A 19297-nucleotide genomic window follows, 5' to 3' on the forward strand; every position below is an offset into this window, starting at 1 on the left:
TCTTCCTTTGCACCTTCTTCCTGCACTTCTGCCCCCCCATAGGCTCATCTTCCATGTTGATGTCCTCCTTCTCAGCTTGGTACAGCTGCAGAGGCATCATTGGAGTAGGTTACTGTTCCTTCTCATCTAATGGAAAGGGCAGGATCTGTAGGTCCTTCTACTTGTTGAAGGATAAGCTAAAGTGAAGGACTTATCCTAGTCAATAGCCTCTCACATAGCCAAATCAGTTCCCTACACTGTACTGAGGAGACCCAACCAGGTCGAAACAGTGCTGTCTACAGTTGGGAGTCTGTTCCTTATGGAATAGATATACTGGTTTGGCTTAATCCCACATCATGTTTTTAGACTTCTTGTAGGTCATACTTGATGTTAAGGGGGCTGCCTTTCAAGGTAGCAACAGGAGGTATTGTTTTCCATTTAACACCTTGGAAAACTTATTTGCATTTTTCCCAGAATTCCCTGGTGGAGCATCTATGGCTTTAAGTCTCCACATGCCTTTAAGGTGGCCTTAATTGGCATTGTCTCCTTAAGGAGAACACCTACTGTCTGATCCTAGTCAATAGCCTCTCACATAGCCAAATCAGTTCCCTACACTGTACTGAGGAGACCCAACCAGGTCGAAACAGTGCTGTCTACAGTTGGGAGTCTGTTCCTTATGGAATAGATATACTGGTTTGGCTTAATCCCACATCATGTTTTTAGACTTCTTGTAGGTCATACTTGATGTTAAGGGGGCTGCCTTTCAAGGTAGCAACAGGAAGTATTGTTTTCCATTTAACACCTTGGAAAACTTATTTGCATTTTTCCCAGAATTCCCTGGTGGAGCATCTATGGCTTTAAGTCTCCACATGCCTTTAAGGTGGCCTTAATTGGCATTGTCTCCTTAAGGAGAACACCTACTGTCTGATCCTAGTCAATAGCCTCTCACATAGCCAAATCAGTTCCCTACACTGTACTGAGGAGACCCAACCAGGTCGAAACAGTGCTGTCTACAGTTGGGAGTCTGTTCCTTATGGAATAGATATACTGGTTTGGCTTAATCCCACATCATGTTTTTAGACTTCTTGTAGGTCATACTTGATGTTAAGGGGGCTGCCTTTCAAGGTAGCAACAGGAGGTATTGTTTTCCATTTAACACCTTGGAAAACTTATTTGCATTTTTCCCAGAATTCCCTGGTGGAGCATCTATGGCTTTAAGTCTCCACATGCCTTTAAGGTGGCCTTAATTGGCATTGTCTCCTTAAGGAGAACACCTACTGTCTGATCCTAGTCAATAGCCTCTCACATAGCCAAATCAGTTCCCTACACTGTACTGAGGAGACCCAACCAGGTCGAAACAGTGCTGTCTACAGTTGGGAGTCTGTTCCTTATGGAATAGATATACTGGTTTGGCTTAATCCCACATCATGTTTTTAGACTTCTTGTAGGTCATACTTGATGTTAAGGGGGCTGCCTTTCAAGGTAGCAACAGGAAGTATTGTTTTCCATTTAACACCTTGGAAAACTTATTTGCATTTTTCCCAGAATTCCCTGGTGGAGCATCTATGGCTTTAAGTCTCCACATGCCTTTAAGGTGGCCTTAATTGGCATTGTCTCCTTAAGGAGAACACCTACTGTCTGATCCTAGTCAATAGCCTCTCACATAGCCAAATCAGTTCCCTACACTGTACTGAGGAGACCCAACCAGGTCGAAACAGTGCTGTCTACAGTTGGGAGTCTGTTCCTTATGGAATAGATATACTGGTTTGGCTTAATCCCACATCATGTTTTTAGACTTCTTGTAGGTCATACTTGATGTTAAGGGGGCTGCCTTTCAAGGTAGCAACAGGAGGTATTGTTTTCCATTTAACACCTGGAAAACTTATTTGCATTTTTCCCAGAATTCCCTGGTGGAGCATCTATGGCTTTAAGTCTCCACATGCCTTTAAGGTGGCCTTAATTGGCATTGTCTCCTTAAGGAGAACACCTACTGTCTGATCCTAGTCAATAGCCTCTCACATAGCCAAATCAGTTCCCTACACTGTACTGAGGAGACCCAACCAGGTCGAAACAGTGCTGTCTACAGTTGGGAGTCTGTTCCTTATGGAATAGATATACTGGTTTGGCTTAATCCCACATCATGTTTTTAGACTTCTTGTAGGTCATACTTGATGTTAAGGGGGCTGCCTTTCAAGGTAGCAACAGGAGGTATTGTTTTCCATTTAACACCTTGGAAAACTTATTTGCTTTTTTCCAAGCTAAAGTGAAAAAATAGAGGAGATGAGGGGCCGCACTATGGGGGAGGAAGGAGATGAGATGAGGGGCCGCACTATGGGGGAGGAAGGAGATGAGATGAGGGGCCGCACTATGGGGGAGGAAGGAGATGAGGGGCCGCACTATGGGGGAGGAAGGAGATGAGGGGCCGCACTATGGGGGAGGAAGGAGATGAGGGGCCGCACTATGGGGGAGGAAGGAGATGAGGGGCCGTGCTATGGGAGAGGAAGGAGATGAGGGGCCGTGCTATGGGGAGGAGGAAGGAGATGAGGGGCCGTGCTATGGGGAGGAGGAAGGAGATGGGGGGCCGCACTATGGGGGGGGGGAAGGAGATGAGGGGCCGCACTATGGGGGGGGGGGAAGGAGATGAGGGGCCGCACTATGGGGGGGGGGGGGGGAAGGAGATGAGGGGCCGCACTATGGGGGGGGGGGAAGGAGATGAGGGGCCGCACTATGGGGGGGGGGAAGGAGATGAGGGGCCGCACTATGGGGGAGGAAGGAGATGAGGGGCCGTGCTATGGGGGAGGAAGGAGATGAGGGGCCGTGCTATGGGGAGGAGGAAGGAGATGAGGGGCCGTGCTATGGGGAGGAGGAAGGAGATGGGGGGCCGCACTATGGGGGGGGGGGGGAAGGAGATGAGGGGCCGCACTATGGGGGGGGGGGAAGGAGATGAGGGGCCGCACTATGGGGGGGGGGGAAGGAGATGAGGGGCCGCACTATGGGGGGGGGGGGAAGGAGATGAGGGGCCGCACTATGGGGGGGGGGAAGGAGATGAGGGGCCGCACTATGGGGGGGGGGGGAGGAGATGAGGGGCCGCACTATGGGGGGGGGGAAGGAGATGAGGGGCCGCACTATGGGGGAGGAAGGAGATGAGGGGCCGCACTATGGGGGAGGAAGGAGATGAGGGTCCGCACTATGGGGGAGGAAGGAGATGAGGGGCCGCACTATGGGGGAGGAAGGAGATGAGGGGCCGCACTATGGGGGGGAGGAAGGAGATGAGGGGCCGCGCTATGGGGGGGAGGAAGGAGATGGGGGGCCGCGCTATGGGGGGGAGGAAGGAGATGGGGGGCCGCGCTATGGGGGGGAGGAAGGAGATGAGGGGCCGCGCTATGGGGAGGAGGAAGGAGATGAGGGGCCGTGCTATGGGGAGGAGGAAGGAGATGAGGGGCCGTGCTATGGGGAGGAGGAAGGAGATGGGGGGCCGCACTATGGGGAGGAGGAAGGAGATGAGGGGCCGCACTATGGGGAGGAGGAAGGAGATGAGGGGCCGCACTATGGGGGGGGGGGGGGGAGGAAGGAGATGAGGGGCCGCACTATGGGGGGGGGGGGGGGGGGGGAGGAGGAAGGAGATGAGGGGCCGCGCTATGGGGAGGAGGAAGGAGATGAGGGGCCGCGCTATGGGGAGGAGGAAGGAGATGAGGGGCCGCGCTATGGGGAGGAGGAAGGAGATGAGGGGCCGCGCTATGGGGAGGAGGAAGGAGATGAGGGGCCGCACTATGGGGAGGAGGAAGGAGATGAGGGGCCGCACTATGGGGGGGGGGAGGAAGGAGATGAGGGGCCGCACTATGGGGGGGGGGGGGGGGGAGGAGGAAGGAGATGAGGGGCCGCGCTATGGGGAGGAGGAAGGAGATGAGGGGCCGCGCTATGGGGAGGAGGAAGGAGATGAGGGGCCGCGCTATGGGGAGGAGGAAGGAGATGGGGGGGCCGCACTATGGGGGAGGAAGGAGATGAGGGGCCGCACTATGGGGAGGAGGAAGGAGATGAGGGGCCGCACTATGGGGGGGGGAGGAGGAAGGAGATGAGGGGCCGCACTATGGGGGGGGGGGAGGAGGAAGGAGATGAGGGGCCGCACTATGGGGAGGAGGAAGGAGATGAGGGGCCGTGCTATGGGGAGGAGGAAGGAGATGGGGGCCCGCACTATGGGGGGGAGGAAGGAGATGAGGGGCCGCACTATGGGGGGGGGGGAGGAAGGAGATGAGGGGCCGCACTATGGGGGGGGGGGAGGAAGGAGATGAGGGGCCGCACTATGGGGGGGGGGGAAGGAGATGAGGGGCCGCACTATGGGGGGGGGGAAGGAGATGAGGGGCCGCACTATGGGGGGGGGGGGGGAAGGAGATGAGGGGCCGCACTATGGGGGGGGGGGAAGGAGATGAGGGGCCGCACTATGGGGGGGGGGGAAGGAGATGAGGGGCCGCACTATGGGGGGGGGGAAGGAGATGAGGGGCCGCACTATGGGGGGGGGGAAGGAGATGAGGGGCCGCACTATATGGGGGGGGAGGAAGGAGATGAGGGGCCGCACTATATGGGGGGGGGGGAAGGAGGGAGATGAGGGGCCGCACTATATGGGGGGGGGGGAAGGAGGGAGATGAGGGGCCGCACTATATGGGGGGGGGGGGAGGAAGGAGATGAGGGGCCGCACTATATGAGGGGGGAGGGAAGGAAGGAGATGAGGGGCTGCACTATATGGGGGGGGGGGAAGGAGGGAGATGAGGGGCCGCACTATATGGGGGGGGGGGAAGGAGGGAGATGAGGGGCCGCACTATATGGGGGGGGGGGGAGGAAGGAGATGAGGGGCCGCACTATATGAGGGGGGAGGGAAGGAAGGAGATGAGGGGCCGCACTATATGAGGGGGGAGGGAAGGAAGGAGATGAGGGGCCGCACTATATGAGGGGGGAGGGAAGGAGATGAGGGGCCGCACTATATGAGGGGGGAGGGAAGGAGATGAGGGGCCGCACTATATGAGGGGGGAGGGAAGGAGATGAGGGGCCACACTATATGGGGGGGAGGAAGGAGATGAGGGGCCGCATTATTGGGGGGGGGGGAGGAAGGAGATGAGGGGCCGCATTATTGGGGGGGGAGGGGGAGGCAGGAAATGAGGGGCCGCAATAGACTTTAATAAGAGGTCCCGCTCTTCCGCCAATCCGTCCTATGCATTGTGTCTGAGCATTGCATCTAATGCTGTATCAAGAGAGCAGAAGTAGTCGGATAAGAGCAGCTACCTATGGAAACAAACCGGGGCCGCTTCCGCCATGCTTCTGTTTACTTACAAAGGCAAGTAACAACACCTGTGTGACCATGGTCCGATTTCTGTCCAGTAGTAGTAAACATAGCTTTCCATATAATGACAGCAAGCAGAGATCTAGAAAACCGTGAGGAATTGATACAAAAAGTATATTGGAAAATTGTTTAACTCTTTATCATAAAAACAATAAGAATAATTTGCTGAAATGGGAATACCCCTTTAATGCTGAGTCCGGTGAGTGACAGTGGCGGGTGGGGGTGTCCTGCCTCTGTATACAAACATAAGCGCAGCACTGACTGGAGATGGCGCAGGACTGCGGGAGCATCGGAAAAAGTATGTTCTTTTTTTTTTGTTGTTTTTGTATCCCGCCTGGTTAATGTAAATTTCAAATCGCCCCCCTTTCCCTAGATCTGATATAAATATAAACAGTAAAAATCATACACATTATCGCAGCATCCGTACACCGAAGTTATTAGCGCCAAAGGATGGCAACATTTTTTTTTCAGGAGGTTTTAATTTTTGTAATCGTATGAAAACATTATAAAACCTATGCAAATTTGTTATCCCCATGATTGTACTGACCCACAGAATAAAGTAGACATATCATTTGGGGCGCAGAGTGAAATCGGTAAAATCCAAGCCTACAAGAAACTGGAGCAAATGCGTTTATTTTTTCCCCAATTTCACTATATTTGGAACTTTTTTTCCCCGCTTCCCCGTACACGGCATGGAATAATAAATACTGTCACTAGGAAGTGCTATTTGTTACACAGAAAACAAGCCAGCATGCCAGATTTTTGGAGGTGGGGAGTGAAAAATGAAAACGTAAAAAAAAAAGAAAAAGGGGTTAAAGGGCATCTACCACTAGGATAAATGACTATGCAAATGAGCCTGAGGGGCTCCAGTTTCTATTAACACCTATGGAGCCTGGAGCCCCTCAGGCCCATTTGCATGCAGTCTCTCATCCTGGTAGTAGATGCCCTTTAAGGTCGATATTATGCTGTTGGATGGGGGTGGGGGGTTGAACAATGGGTAAAGTTTAGGAAGGAGGGAATATCTTTTTGTCCCACTGTTGGCCTGGAACATTTATCATTAGTTTCTGAGGTAAAACTGTGCTAGTTGCCCATGGAAACCAATCAGAGCTCAGCTTTAATTTTTTAAACAGCTGGGGGAAAATGAAAGCTGAGCTCTGATTGGTAATCATGAGTAACTAGAACAGTTCTGCTCTCAGACACTTCTGATAAATCCCCCGCTATGCGTGTTATATACACGATACATTCTGTGTCAGACAAGGCTGCTCATCACTATGCAGTCACCATTACAGGGCGTATAGAAAGGGAGGGGGCGTGGCTGCAGCGGACATCACGTGACCCCAGTGAGGCCGCGGTCACGTGGTGCCGCCTCTCACGTCGTTCCCTTTGTGACTGGCGGCAGGATGTGACGTCATCTTTCCGCGCTCGGCGGAAGGGAAGAGACGAGACGTCTGGGGCTCTCATGGGGAAGAAGACGCGGGCGGCCTCAGGCCGGAGACCCATCCTACAGCTGTCACCCCCGGGACCGCGAGCCGCCGCTGTGCGGGAAGAGGCCGGCTCGGGATCAGACGGTGAGGCGCGGGGCCTTCCTGTAGTACTGGGTGTGCCGCTCGGATGTGGGGGCGCTAGTTATATCCTCGCCATGGGCAGGGTGGTCTTACATTACCCCTTCTCCATGGATATGGGGGGTCTAAAGCTTATAGTAATAATGGGGGGGGGGGACTATCGTACAGCCACTATCACATACATGGACTGTGAGGCCCATCAGTCACATCTCACTGTGCCCCTCTATTATACGAGGAGATGTCCCCCATATCTACCCCCATTATTTGGGGTTCCCTTCCCATTGTGCCCCTCAATACATAAACATGATGTAACTAAACTATACGTATATGGCGCCTCTCAGTCTCCATAGGACCAGTGCACACGAGGGGGGAAATACCTGTGTCATATAGTAGTTCATACGAAATCTAAAGCAGCACAGCAGAAAACATGTGCAAAGCCATAAATAAATCCAGACAATAAAAGGATCCTTTAACTAATTTGATGAAAAGGCAGCACAAACAAGTAAAGTTGAAAAACTTTGTTTTTTAATTCCAAGGAGGAGACGTTTCAGCTCTTATATATACTGATTCTTTCTCAACAATGTGTCATATAGTGATTAGAAGAATCCTGACTTGTGCGATAATTTGTGATAATTAATATACAAGGCATAACGTGTTGTGTTGTCTGAACTTGGGTTGCACTGCTGGTTAATACAATGTTAATGTTAAGATTGCCCACTGCCTGAAGAGCACGCGCTCTTACACTTTATTCGATATTAGGGGAGTGTCAGATGCCAGAGTTCTCTGACCGCTCCCATCGTGTTGAATAAATCTATATTACCTCTGCACAGAATTCTTGTGCAAGAAGATCACAATCTCTTTATTGAAACATCATAAGGCAATCCATGTCCATTTATTGTTTCGGTCTGGCGACCTTCCGCAGAAACGGATTGCTGGAGGGTAAAAAGGAATAAAGAAGAGAGCGCCCCATGGTGTATAGTGTCATATGGAATTGCGGTACAATGTCCGCCATAGAAAACAAAGGAAGCTGTTGCACCACCTGTTTGCAAGAACGGGGATCCCTTTCCCGGTAACACTGGTGATCATGCGTCCACAAGCATGAGGTCCCAGCAGTCAGACCATCACCGTTCAGCTTGTCACCCGTTATCCTATGGATAACTTCCTATAATGGCACGTCCCCTTTAAAGGGCATCTACCACCAGGATGCTAGATTGTATGCAAATTGGCCTGAGGGACTCCAGACTTGACACCTATGGAGGCTGGAGCCCCTCAGGCTCATTTGCATACATTGCTTCATCCTGGTGGTAGTTGTCCTTTAAAGAACCTGAATCTCACCCATTCTCCATGGGACTGCTGCAAAGGGATTTGGCACAACACTTGGTTCACACAGTCTCTGTGATGGGCTCCTCCCTTCATGGGAGCAGAAGTTTGTCGTCTGACCTAAAAAAAATAGGGGATATATCTGAGGCAAGACCTATAATAATAATAATAATATAACAATATAAATTTAGCTTTTTATCACAATAAATTTTGCTTACAGTTTAGAATTTGTTTTGTTCTATTACTGAAAGGTGGATGCTGCCAGCGTGTCATTGTACTATATTTTGCAAACTTTTAAGGTTTAATTTCTTATTGCACAAAATTGTGTTGAAGTTATACAATTTTGATATTATTATCCCATTATTTACTATATTGTATGCATTTCAAAGTCATAAGGCTAATATTTTTGAAAATGAGTAATATGAAAATGCTATATGTATGTAACTTTGCAATTATGACTCAATAAAAAATATTTAAAGAGAAAAAATCTTTTTTTTTTTTTTTTTTTTTTTTTTTAAATGCATATTTTGGATCTTTTCCACCGCAGATGATGCAGACTCTCAGAAAGGACTAGCTCCCCCTCCTGCTGCCGGGATGGTGACTGAACTGAAGGCTTCGGTAGTGAAACCTACAGGTAAGGCTGATCTTCACGCGTTGTCACATTCAGCAGGTTTTTGGTACAATTTTCTTCTGTATGAGACCTTAAAAAAAAAAAAAAATCCTTCCACATTCTATACAGACGTATCTACAAATCTTCAGCCTGTGAACACTAATAGTGTAATGTGTTTTTTATTCCTTCCTCAGGGGGATTATGTCTGCTCGGCGCATACACAGACAGTGATGATGAGGATGGAGACACAAATGACAAACCCATATCGAATGCTAAAGGAAACACATCTGCAGATATTGACAGCACCTTGGCCAATTTCCTTGCGGTAAGGAAGGCTATAAATGTTTTAGTAGAAGTTATTAGCAGCCATAACTTATAGATGTCATTTTTTCCAACTCTCCTAAAGAAACACATAGAGCAGGAACATTGATATTCAGCCCAATCCTCTGCTCTTGGGCGAGTTGCGAAAACCCTCTGATATTACAATAGGGTTTACCAACTATTTCAATTTGTTTATGAATTTGTATCTGATGCATTTTTTTTTTTTCAACCCCATCAGGAAATTGATGCTATAACCGCCCCACCTGATGGCAACTCTGTCTCAGCATCTACTGCCCCGCCACCGACTCCTCCTCGAAGGGATTCGCATGGTTCATCCTCTGCTGCGCACAATGGATCAGCTTCAAATGCATCTGGAGATGTGTGGCACTATGACACTCAGTGTTCCCTAGCTGGAGGTAATTGTGTGCTTAAACAGAGCATTTGTCTGAGGGTGAGGCCTAAGGGCACGTTCACATGTTCCGCTAGTGCCGCGTTCATAACCTGACACTAGCGCTCAGGGGGGCAGTCCTCTGGCCTTTCTCATATGTTTCCCGGGAAACGCATGCTATTGATAACTCAATCCCATGCGTTTCTCTGGAAACGCTTATGCGACTGGGCCGAGGCCCGCCCCCTGTGGGCTAGCGGAACGCGTGAACGCACCCTCAAGCTTCCCAGGAACTTGAAGAGAATTGTATCTTTGAGGCAAATGTGTAAACAAATATTTTACATTAGTTTACATTTCCACCACTCCAGTCCTATTTCTTCCTGGGTCCTGGCCTATCTGTTTATGAAGCGCCAGACCAGTGATGACATTTTACCCCTGCTGATAATCTCCAGCCTCAGTAGTGATAGACCTTCGATTAGCTGGTCACTTGGCTGTGCTGTAATCTCTGCACCACTGTAAGCAAACTCCAACTGGTTACTGTCAGAACAGATTTTTATTTAAGATGCATACCAAGCCAAACATGCATTTTTTTTCTATTGCGTACTCCATGATTTCCCGTCTATCCATAGGCCATATTCTTGATATTGGGAAGAACCACTTATGCTATACCCTTCAGCACCACCATCTCAGATGCATAAAATCAATGGTTATTGATTTATCTGTTTTATATTTCAGTTGGTGTTGAAATGGGAGATTGGCAAGAAGTTTGGGATGAGAATACCGGATGTTACTACTACTGGAACACTCAGAGCAATGAAGTCACCTGGGAGCTGCCTCAGTGCCTGGCCACACAGGTGCAGGGTGCACAGGGATACAGCAGCAGGTATGTATCATGTACAATATTATCTGTGTTTTGCCACAATACTGATGAGTAGTAATGGATTATAATTCACTTCCAGTGTGGAGGCTCCTGTACTATCTAGTGCAGTTGTAGCGGAACCTTTCCCAGAAGCCAAAGAGGAGCCGGCTGCTGCGGTGGCAACTGTCTCTAGTGTCAGCAGCCTGCCAGTGCTTGTGAAGAGAGAGCCAAAAAAGGTAAGTTAAACATTTTGCAACATCTGTTCCTTATGTGATGCCAAAATACCCCTTTGCAGGAGACTGTATTGGTCTGTAGACTTTGCGGAGAGGCCACATCACGTGTCCATTAGTAAATGTGGTGTTTTGGTTTGTGGTCCTTTGTTTTAAGAATTGACTTTCTTTAAGGATATTGAATAAGGGTCAGGACAAGCATGGTAATCATCTCCATAGCGGTATCGTATTGTTCACAAATGGCTAACAACTCGTATAGAGTAGCACTGGCTGTGTCACTCAGGTCGCCGGAATGAGTGTCTGTTAAGAAAAAAATATGTAGGTTTTTTTTTTTGTTTTTTTTTGTTTTGGAATTGTGTGTGTTGCTATGTTTTTACCCCCCTTCCTATTTTAGGAAGTCAATGAAGCTATTCAGGCTCTTTCCAACAAAGAAGAAGAAAAAGTCGGAGTGGCGGCATCGCTACTGGCACCTCTTCTGCCAGATGAGGTGAAGGAGGAAGAGGAACGCTGGCGGAAGAAGGTCATCTGCAAAGAAGATGTAGTGGAAGCTGCGTCTGAAGATGAGGAGGACATGGCCACCACCTGCCCTGATGGAGAACCTGCCGTAGAAGACCCGGGTCCGGATGACATATGCAGCACTGTCCAGTCTGGAGAGAGTGAAGAAGAGATGGAGGAGCAGGACACCCTGGAGTTGGAGCGGGTGCTGGAGAGAAAAAGGGTTTGAGATTTTTTTTTTTTTTTTTCTGACTTTATTATAAGATTTGCAGGTACTGCAATATGATTTTACCTTTTTTACTTTTTTTGATTTGCTGATACATCATGATCAACAGGGCAACAGGAAAGTAATTGGATATTCAATTTACAATAGGATAGGGGATCATTTGCTGGTCAATAGCCGGAAACCCCACATTGGTTATGACAACGTTGCCCCAACACCCTATAGGAAATAAGCGGCCAGACGGGAACTGTTGATGAGACCACTAAAGATATTAAATGAAATCTGCCATCAAAATCAAGCATGGATACACAGTAACTGTGGTAATCTATTTATATTTGTTATCCATGGCCTCTTTCCTTAAAATTATGCTAATGAAACTGAAGTTCTATTAGCGTGTCTTAGTCTCGCCCCTTCGCCCTGTCCTTGCTGTAGTCCTGGCAGAAGCACGCACACGCTGGAAGGAAGTGCTTCTGCACAGTGTAGCAGCCTGTGAATCCAGAGCTCGGAGGAGCTCTTATAATGACCCCAAAGCCTTTCTGGCTTATTAGCATAATTTTAAAAGTTGATTTTAGAAGAAAGGAGGCCATGGATAACAAAGATATAAGAAGATGACCACATTCCCGGTGCCTGGATCCATGAGCAAGTGTCCCTGGGTTATCATTATGGATTTTGATGGTAGATTTCATGTAAGCATCGCTTTCCATATTCCCCACATAATTTATCCCCTGTTCTCTAAATATAGATTAACTTTGCAGCTTTGGGCAACCACTTTTATTTATCATTGTGCATTGCAGTTACATTATTGTGTGGTTTCTTGTATATAGAATATTATGTATTATGATTTCCTTGCCTGTGGAAACAGCCCCTGTGACAATAGTTGATGTTGCCCTTTCATCCTTTCAGAGCTTCAGGATGACTCTTTTATTTCCATTAAAGGCTGAACTGAGAGCTCTGGAAGAGGGAGATGTGAGTGCGTCGGGATCCAGTCCGCGCTCAGATTTCAGTCAATCTGATGACGCTCACAAGCCCAAACCTCCCCCGAGCAAGTGGAAAGTTTTTGTGCCGATCGCCAGCCCTACCTCCAGCCACAGCTCCAGCAAAAACGGGCGAGAAACTCCTGAAACTGGTGAGTCCAATAAGAATTTAGCCTGCAAACGGTATATATGTCCTTACCAGGTGGAAAATAATAATCAATGGACGGGAGTCATCATGACAATGAATAATCACTAGTCATGTGAGCACGGTCACCCATTCTCAGGGACTAATGGAGCCCTGTACTCGATCCTATAGAAATGTAAGGAGTAGTGGTCCTGCAAATCCATTAGCACTCCTGTGCAAAAGTGACTTTCATCTGCGGGAAGTTTTAGACAGCCTTTAAGTCATGTGTTTTGTTTTTTGTTTTTTCTAGAAATGGGAGCTGAAGCGGCAGAGTGTCCAGTTCCTGCAAAGGAGCCAGAGAGTGAAAGTGTGAAGACGAATCTACCTCCAAAACCTCCACTCGAAGAGGAGGACGATGATCTGAAGGTAATAGCATCATCTCAGTATTTTGACCTTTTCTTTCAATGCTCCTCACGTGGCTGTGATAGAGGGGTGGTCTCTTCTAACCATCCACAAGTATAAGACGTTCATAGCTTATTTACTGTAGGTCCCTCTTTGGAAAACCTTGTGTATCAAGTGGGGAAAGAACATTCAGGAGACATTTACTTTTACCAGCTGTTACTAGGGTTACTGTAGTAATACATGAATTTAATGTTCTGTCCTTGTAATACAGACACAGGCAATGTCTGCCGCTCTTCACAATGGCTCAGGGGCTTCCCAAATACGTATACACGTTCTAATGTTGTGTAGTAAAGCTGTTATACAGCAGTAGCGAAAGGACCATGATGCTTATTTTTACTTTTAGTTAATGGATTATTTTTCTCCCCTTCCTTTGTAGTTCCAGATTGGAGAACTAGCGAACAGCCTCATCAGTAAATTGGAATTTTTGGGAATCAACAGGCAGAATGTGTCCAATTTCCACGTCTTGCTCTTTCAAACTGAGGTGAGTGTTTTTCAATTTTAATTGAAATTCTTGCATAGTTTTAAACCAAATAAACACATGAAATCATCCTAAGAGATGGGTAAATGCTTAAGTTTATAGATCTATAGTGATACACACAGGAGAGGAAGTGCTGATGGTGCTCGTAGTTGTTTGACTTCCACCATAGGATCCATTCTCTATAGTAAATCCATCTCTGGGTGTGTAGTGACAGCTGATATTTCTGTTTCCCAGGCGATGGATAAGTTTGCTGAACTTTTTTTTTCCCCCCATTGTTACTTTCAGACTCGGATCTCAGACTGGCGGGAAGGGGCCCTCAGCGGAAGTTATCTGAAACGCAAACTTCAAGACGCTTCAGAACAAATAAAACTTTATGAAATAAACGCCACTCCCAAAGGCTGGTCCTGCCACTGGGACAGGTACGAATCTTCCCCAATTTTCACCTTTCACATCTCAAACATGACTTGTGACATCACCACCTGACCTCGTGACCTCATCTGTCTGGAGACTGAACGCAGCCGAAATGTAGTTTCTGGGGCCCCGCAAATTGGAAAAACTTAAGTTTATATAAGTGTTATGCATAGTATTCATGTAAGGAGGTTCCCGATTGGACGGAATGTTGGTATTAGAACTTTATTGAAAGTGCCGAGTGCACTGCTCTGGGAGGGGAATTAGGGGGACGCGCATGCGAGAGCTCTGTGACCCTTACAGGATTTGCTGGAACCCTTCATTTCCCTGTGTAACCTCCGGTGGAGTTTCCACAAGCTTCATGGTGCCAAGTGTCAACGAAGAACAGGATTCTGTCTCTCCTGACGCAGGTCAGACCGAATTATTTTTTTACATTTTGTCTCTGTTTGTTTAATTTTGTTTTTCATTTTATTTAAAAAAAATTATATATTCTATGCCTATTGAAGATCTTTGCTCTTTATCTTTCAGCTCTAAGAAAATATACACAATTACCTAGTATGGCTCAATGAGCGGAGCTATTAGCGGATGTCACGTATATGAGTGTGACATTCCCAGAGTGATGCTTGCCTCTTCTGCAATGTTTAATTTCCCTCCTACACCCTCCCTGTACTCTTGAATTGGTTGCCAACTAAGTTGTGCCCCTCTCCCTTCTTTTTTTTTTTTTTTTATTTAATTTGCAAAGTTTGCTAATATTCCCTGCAAGCAGATGCCATCCTTGTGGTAGGATGGATTGTCCATTTGTTGGGTTCTTCCCCCTGTCCGCTGGAGGCAGCCACAGGGGAAGGGACCTTCTTTTATGAAGGTGGAAATGCACAGAAGGCAGAAACTTAAAATCTTTCTCTGTTTTTTATTTTCTGATTCAGGGATCATAGACGTTATTTCTATGTTAACGAAATCTCAGGAGAGTCTCAGTGGGAGTTCCCTGATGTGGAAGAGGAGGAGTCGGCACCCAAAAATAAGTCGGAAGCCGCCTCTAAAGGGGCTGAAAGGGACAAAATCCCGGGTGCCCCAGCTCTTCCTCCTGAACCACCAGCACCTTTACCAGGTAATTTCTTATGTCACGACTCAATGCAGGTTTTTGTTTATTTGGGCTAAGACAACTTGACATTTTTTTAACTTTATTCATTGTCTTCCAGAACCCGTCTCTACTAAACCTGCAGTTTCCTCTAGTGTGTCAGTATCACATTACTGGGAGTTGGTACAACCACCTCTGCCTTTAGAAGCGCCTCTTCCTCCACCACCACCTCCCCCCGAGTCGCCCCCTCCTCCTCCTCCCCCGCCTCCCCCTACCTCACCACCCCCTACACCCCCAATGGAGGACTGCGACATAGAAGAGGTCGAAATGGAAGAAGATGATGGGGAGGAACCTCCTGTCCCTGGAACAGAAGCTATGCTTGTGAAAAGTGTCAATTCTGAAGTCTCGACAGCTAAGGTGAGCGGGATGAGATTGATGGGAAGCCCCTTCCATTTCCTACTTTGTGTTGTATCTGATATTGGATCTCGGTCCTATTGAACTATGTGTATTCTAGGCAAAAGCAGAGCTGTCTACGTCCGGCAAACTTGGCAAACGGAAAGCCACCGATATCTTCGGAGAGCAGTCTGTAATTGGAAGTTGTCCGATCCTCTACACTCAGCAGTCCATTGCAGGTCTGGGATTCTGTGTATCCTCCTGTAGGGTAACGGGTCTTGTATTAAATGTTCCTATTTTAACATTTTTATCCTTTTCATTCCAGCTCCTGTTTTGGCTGCCATGAGCGTCCCTGCCAACTACATGGCACTTCCGTTACAGGTTCCTTCTCCTGTTGTGATGAGCAGCATAGACTATGCCATTCCAAGCACCAATATGGTTCCCTCTGTGCAGCATTCAGTACCCCGAAACCCCTTACCCACTCCTACTCCTCCAGTGCTGCCGGTACCATCCGCACAAATCCAAGCACCGCCAAGCAAGCCTCCTCCCATAGAGAAGCCTAAAAAGAGCAAAAAGCTAAAGGTAAGACAGACCATCCTTAAGAGCTTCTGTTTATTTGAGGTTAAAGCCAAACGGGTCCATACACTTAAGGTGCCCACCCTTATTTGTCAATTGACCGCTGCTTGAAGTGGCTGTCCCAACTTTAAGTTATGGTTAACAAGTTGATCGGTGAGGCTCTGACTGCCGGGGACCCCCTGCGATCAGGGGAACGGACATCTCTTCTCACTAATGGGTGAAGCTCCATTTAATAGTAGGAAGTTGTCGAGCACAGCTGGCGCTCCCATTCACTGTCTGAAAGTGCTGGAGATACCTCAGCGTTGTGCTCAGTAATTTCTGACATAGCCATAGGGCAGTGGTTCTCAACCTCTCTAATGCTGTGACCCCCGCAATACAGTTCCTCATGCTGTGGTGACCCCAAACCATGCAACTCGCAGTAAAAACACAGTAAAATTGCGGCTCCGATGGCGTTAGGCGACCCCCGGTTTTGATCGTTCGACCCCCGCTGGGGTCCCGACCCTCAGGTTGAGAACCACTGCCATAGGGTTAAATGGAGCTACAGGATGTGTACTTGTCCTTTCACTCCACCCATTAGAGCACTGGGGGTCCCATTCTCATGATCCAGGAGATCCCTGCAATCAAACCCTCACTGATCCCCTTGTTTTGCCCTGTCCTGTGGAAAGTAGGTAACAACCACTTGTCTATAATGATTTACAGCCGGCAGAGCGGCCTTGCTGCGCAGCTCTTTTAGGTTACATCATGGGGTAGTAAATGTTACTGTATCAGAAAGGGGCTGGACATCTAATGCTTCCCTTCAGTTCCCTTGCTATTTGTGTTGCTCATGCTCTTACCCTCCTCAGGTGAAGAAGAGTAAAGTAAAAATGCCCTCGCTGGTACAGAAGTGGCAGAATATTCAGAAGGAGTTGGAGGAGGAAGAAAACTCCAGCTCCAGCGATGAGGATCGCGGCGTCCAAAACCAGAAGCGCATAGAGGAATGGAAGATACACCAGATGTCCAGGTATGTGACCGAACCAGGAACAGTGTGGACATCAAAGAAATGTGTCGTCACGGCTGCTTTTAGTGTCATATTTCATATGTATTGTTGATCTACATTATAGGAAATCTATCATCAAAATCCATCATGATAAACCAGGGACACTTGCTCCTAGATCCAGGCACTGTGACTGTGGGAATCTTCTTATATTTTGTTATCAGTGGCCTCCTGCCTTCTAAAATCAACTCTGAGCCCCTCTGTGCTGTAGCTTCACATGTTGTTACCCTGTGCAGTTGCTACCCCCCCTGCTGAGTAATTAGAGCTGGCAGAAGGGAGGGGGGGAGACAGTGTAGCAGCATGTGAAGCTGCAGAAGCGGAGGGCTCCGGGAACCACCCAGTAGCTTTTCGGGCTTATTGGCATAACTTAAAAAATTGATGGTTGTTTTTCATAGAGCTGATCCAACACCCCATACCCCACCGCCCCCCACCACCCGGTCTGCCAATGTGGTATAGATGGTGGGAGGGGGGACGTTCAATTTTAATTTATGTCCTGAAAATCCTCTTTGGGTCTCCCTTCCTTACTTCAGTCTAGTGCAGTGTTATGCGTCATATTGTTAGAAAGCTGCCGCTCCTTATCTAATGGCGCTGTTCTCATTTTAGCGGCATGGCGGAGAAGAACGCCAACTTTGAAGTCCTCCCCGAAGACTGGCGAGAGAGATTAAAACGGAGGAAAATGGCTTCCGGGACGACCACCTGACACCACGTAGGATCTGGGACACTTCACACACAAATGATACTGTAAAAAAAATACTACTTTTCCTTCACCATGGTGTAATCGTATTCAGTTTTAGGAATGTTGTTTTAGTCATTTTTTCCCCCCATTTCTTGTCTCTTGTGACTTTCACGCTGCCTGTTAATTTGTCCGAGACCAGGACTTGTTTTTTTTTTTTTTTGTATTTTCTCCACTTTCCTCTGGTTACGTACATTCCTTCATTATCCCCAATCTGTGTCTTACAAAGAACCGCTGCAGCATCTCTTCGGCCTAAAGCAGTTGGAAAACTAAAAGTCCCAGCATGCTTTGCCTAGGTGAATACACAGGTTAAAGTGGATTTCTGATACTGAAGACCGAGCCACAGAGTAGTAGCTGATCAGGGTAGGTCACAGACCCCAGACCCACACCGGACTGTGGGATCTGTACAGTGTGTAGTGTCAGGGAACTGTAGTGCAGCTCCTATTCCGGTGAGTAGAAGCTGCGCTCTGGTTTTTCAGCCTCACTGCTACCCTCTGTATGGATCCATCATCATCACAGTGCGCTCAGGGTATAGATTTCCATAGCCAGAGGGCACTAGAACAGGTGATGTTGCACCACCCAAGATCAGATACTGATTACCGATCCTGCAGATGTAACTTCAATTGGGGGTCAGAAAATCCTTTTAAGGGAAATATACAGCTTTAAAAAAAAAACTATTGTAAACCAAGCACTGGTGCACCCTGATGCAGGCACTTCTCTTCTGAATTTCTGCAGAAATTGTCTTTTTAATTTATCCAAATGAGCACCGAGCGCTCAGTGCTGCTCTGCTAATTTATTTGTGCTCCTCTTCTATACCATCCCCCCCCCCCTCCTTCTGATTCAGCAGTTTTGCAGAGTAAGTGACACCCCCTTTGCCTCTTGGGAACGCTCGCTCAATGTGCAACTCCGAGATACAAACCCAAAAGCGGCTTGGCTTGGAGCCGCGCTCCGGAGCAAATGACTGCACATTGAGGGAGGGAGCTGAGAGCCAGGTGACGTCACTGCTGAATCTGATGGAATAGCAGCAGGAGCATGGATACATTATTAGAGGAGCGCCCTCTGTGATGTGCACAAGAGCACCCGGTGCTTATTGGCATAAATTTGGAGGAGGAGTGCCTGCCTCAGGGTGCACACAGCTAAATGTGAGAGCGCTTGCTGTACAATGAGCTTTTCCAAGTGGTAGATTTCCAGTCCTGTCGGTGGACTACGGCAGTAGGAAAGCACAAGAGTCAAGGTGAGGAGATGATCATGACTGATGCACTAAGAATCATCGCTGCAGCCCAGTCTCCTCCATAGAGTCAAAGTGAACTCTAGGGGGCGCTGGTCACAGTGGTCCCTCTGGGTGTGGAGGTGACCGGTCTCTGCTCGTAGGGAGCTATTTATTTGCGTTCAGTTTGTGTTGCGCCCGGCGTGTCGTATATCGGATGTAAATACATGTACATTACGCGGTGGGTGGATGAGGAGCTGGACGATACCATGATGAAGTAAACCGTATTTTAAATTCTTTAATTTTTTTTTTTCCACTGTTCTCTGTAAATGCTGTAAATATGAATAAAATGCATTTTTACCGACCAAGCAAAGTGTCCTTCTACGTTCTGGGAGATTCAGTACTTTGGACCCTGCATTCAAATCACCTAAGGAGACACATGGGTGGAGACTAGTCCACTCTGGCCTCACCAGTGTCCCAGAAGACCAGGAAACTGCTTGTGGGTCTAAATCTTCATG

General features: G+C 47.9%; 1 protein-coding gene across 2 annotated transcripts; it reads left to right on the forward strand.

Moving 5' to 3' along the window:
• The first annotated feature begins 6677 nt into the window (after positions 1 to 6677).
• On the forward strand, positions 6678 to 19142 carry FNBP4 (formin binding protein 4). Of its 2 annotated transcripts, none has more exons than XM_072118662.1 (17): positions 6678 to 6879; positions 8741 to 8827; positions 8998 to 9128; positions 9363 to 9540; positions 10245 to 10392; positions 10469 to 10604; positions 10993 to 11316; positions 12220 to 12442; positions 12725 to 12840; positions 13253 to 13357; positions 13640 to 13773; positions 14686 to 14867; positions 14959 to 15254; positions 15352 to 15469; positions 15556 to 15812; positions 16649 to 16806; positions 17443 to 19142. In XM_072118662.1, exons 1-17 carry the CDS (start codon positions 6771 to 6773, stop codon positions 17537 to 17539), a joined length of 2799 nt encoding a protein of 932 aa, XP_071974763.1. In that variant the 5' UTR covers positions 6678 to 6770; the 3' UTR covers positions 17540 to 19142. The 2 variants fall into 2 exon arrangements, with proteins under 2 accessions (XP_071974763.1, XP_071974764.1); XM_072118663.1 differs by having other exon boundaries at positions 6679 to 6879; positions 12253 to 12442.
• The last annotated feature ends 155 nt before the right edge of the window (positions 19143 to 19297 follow it).

This window comes from Engystomops pustulosus, chromosome 7, assembly GCF_040894005.1.
Source record: "Engystomops pustulosus chromosome 7, aEngPut4.maternal, whole genome shotgun sequence".
Classification (NCBI taxonomy): Eukaryota; Metazoa; Chordata; class Amphibia; order Anura; family Leptodactylidae; genus Engystomops; species Engystomops pustulosus.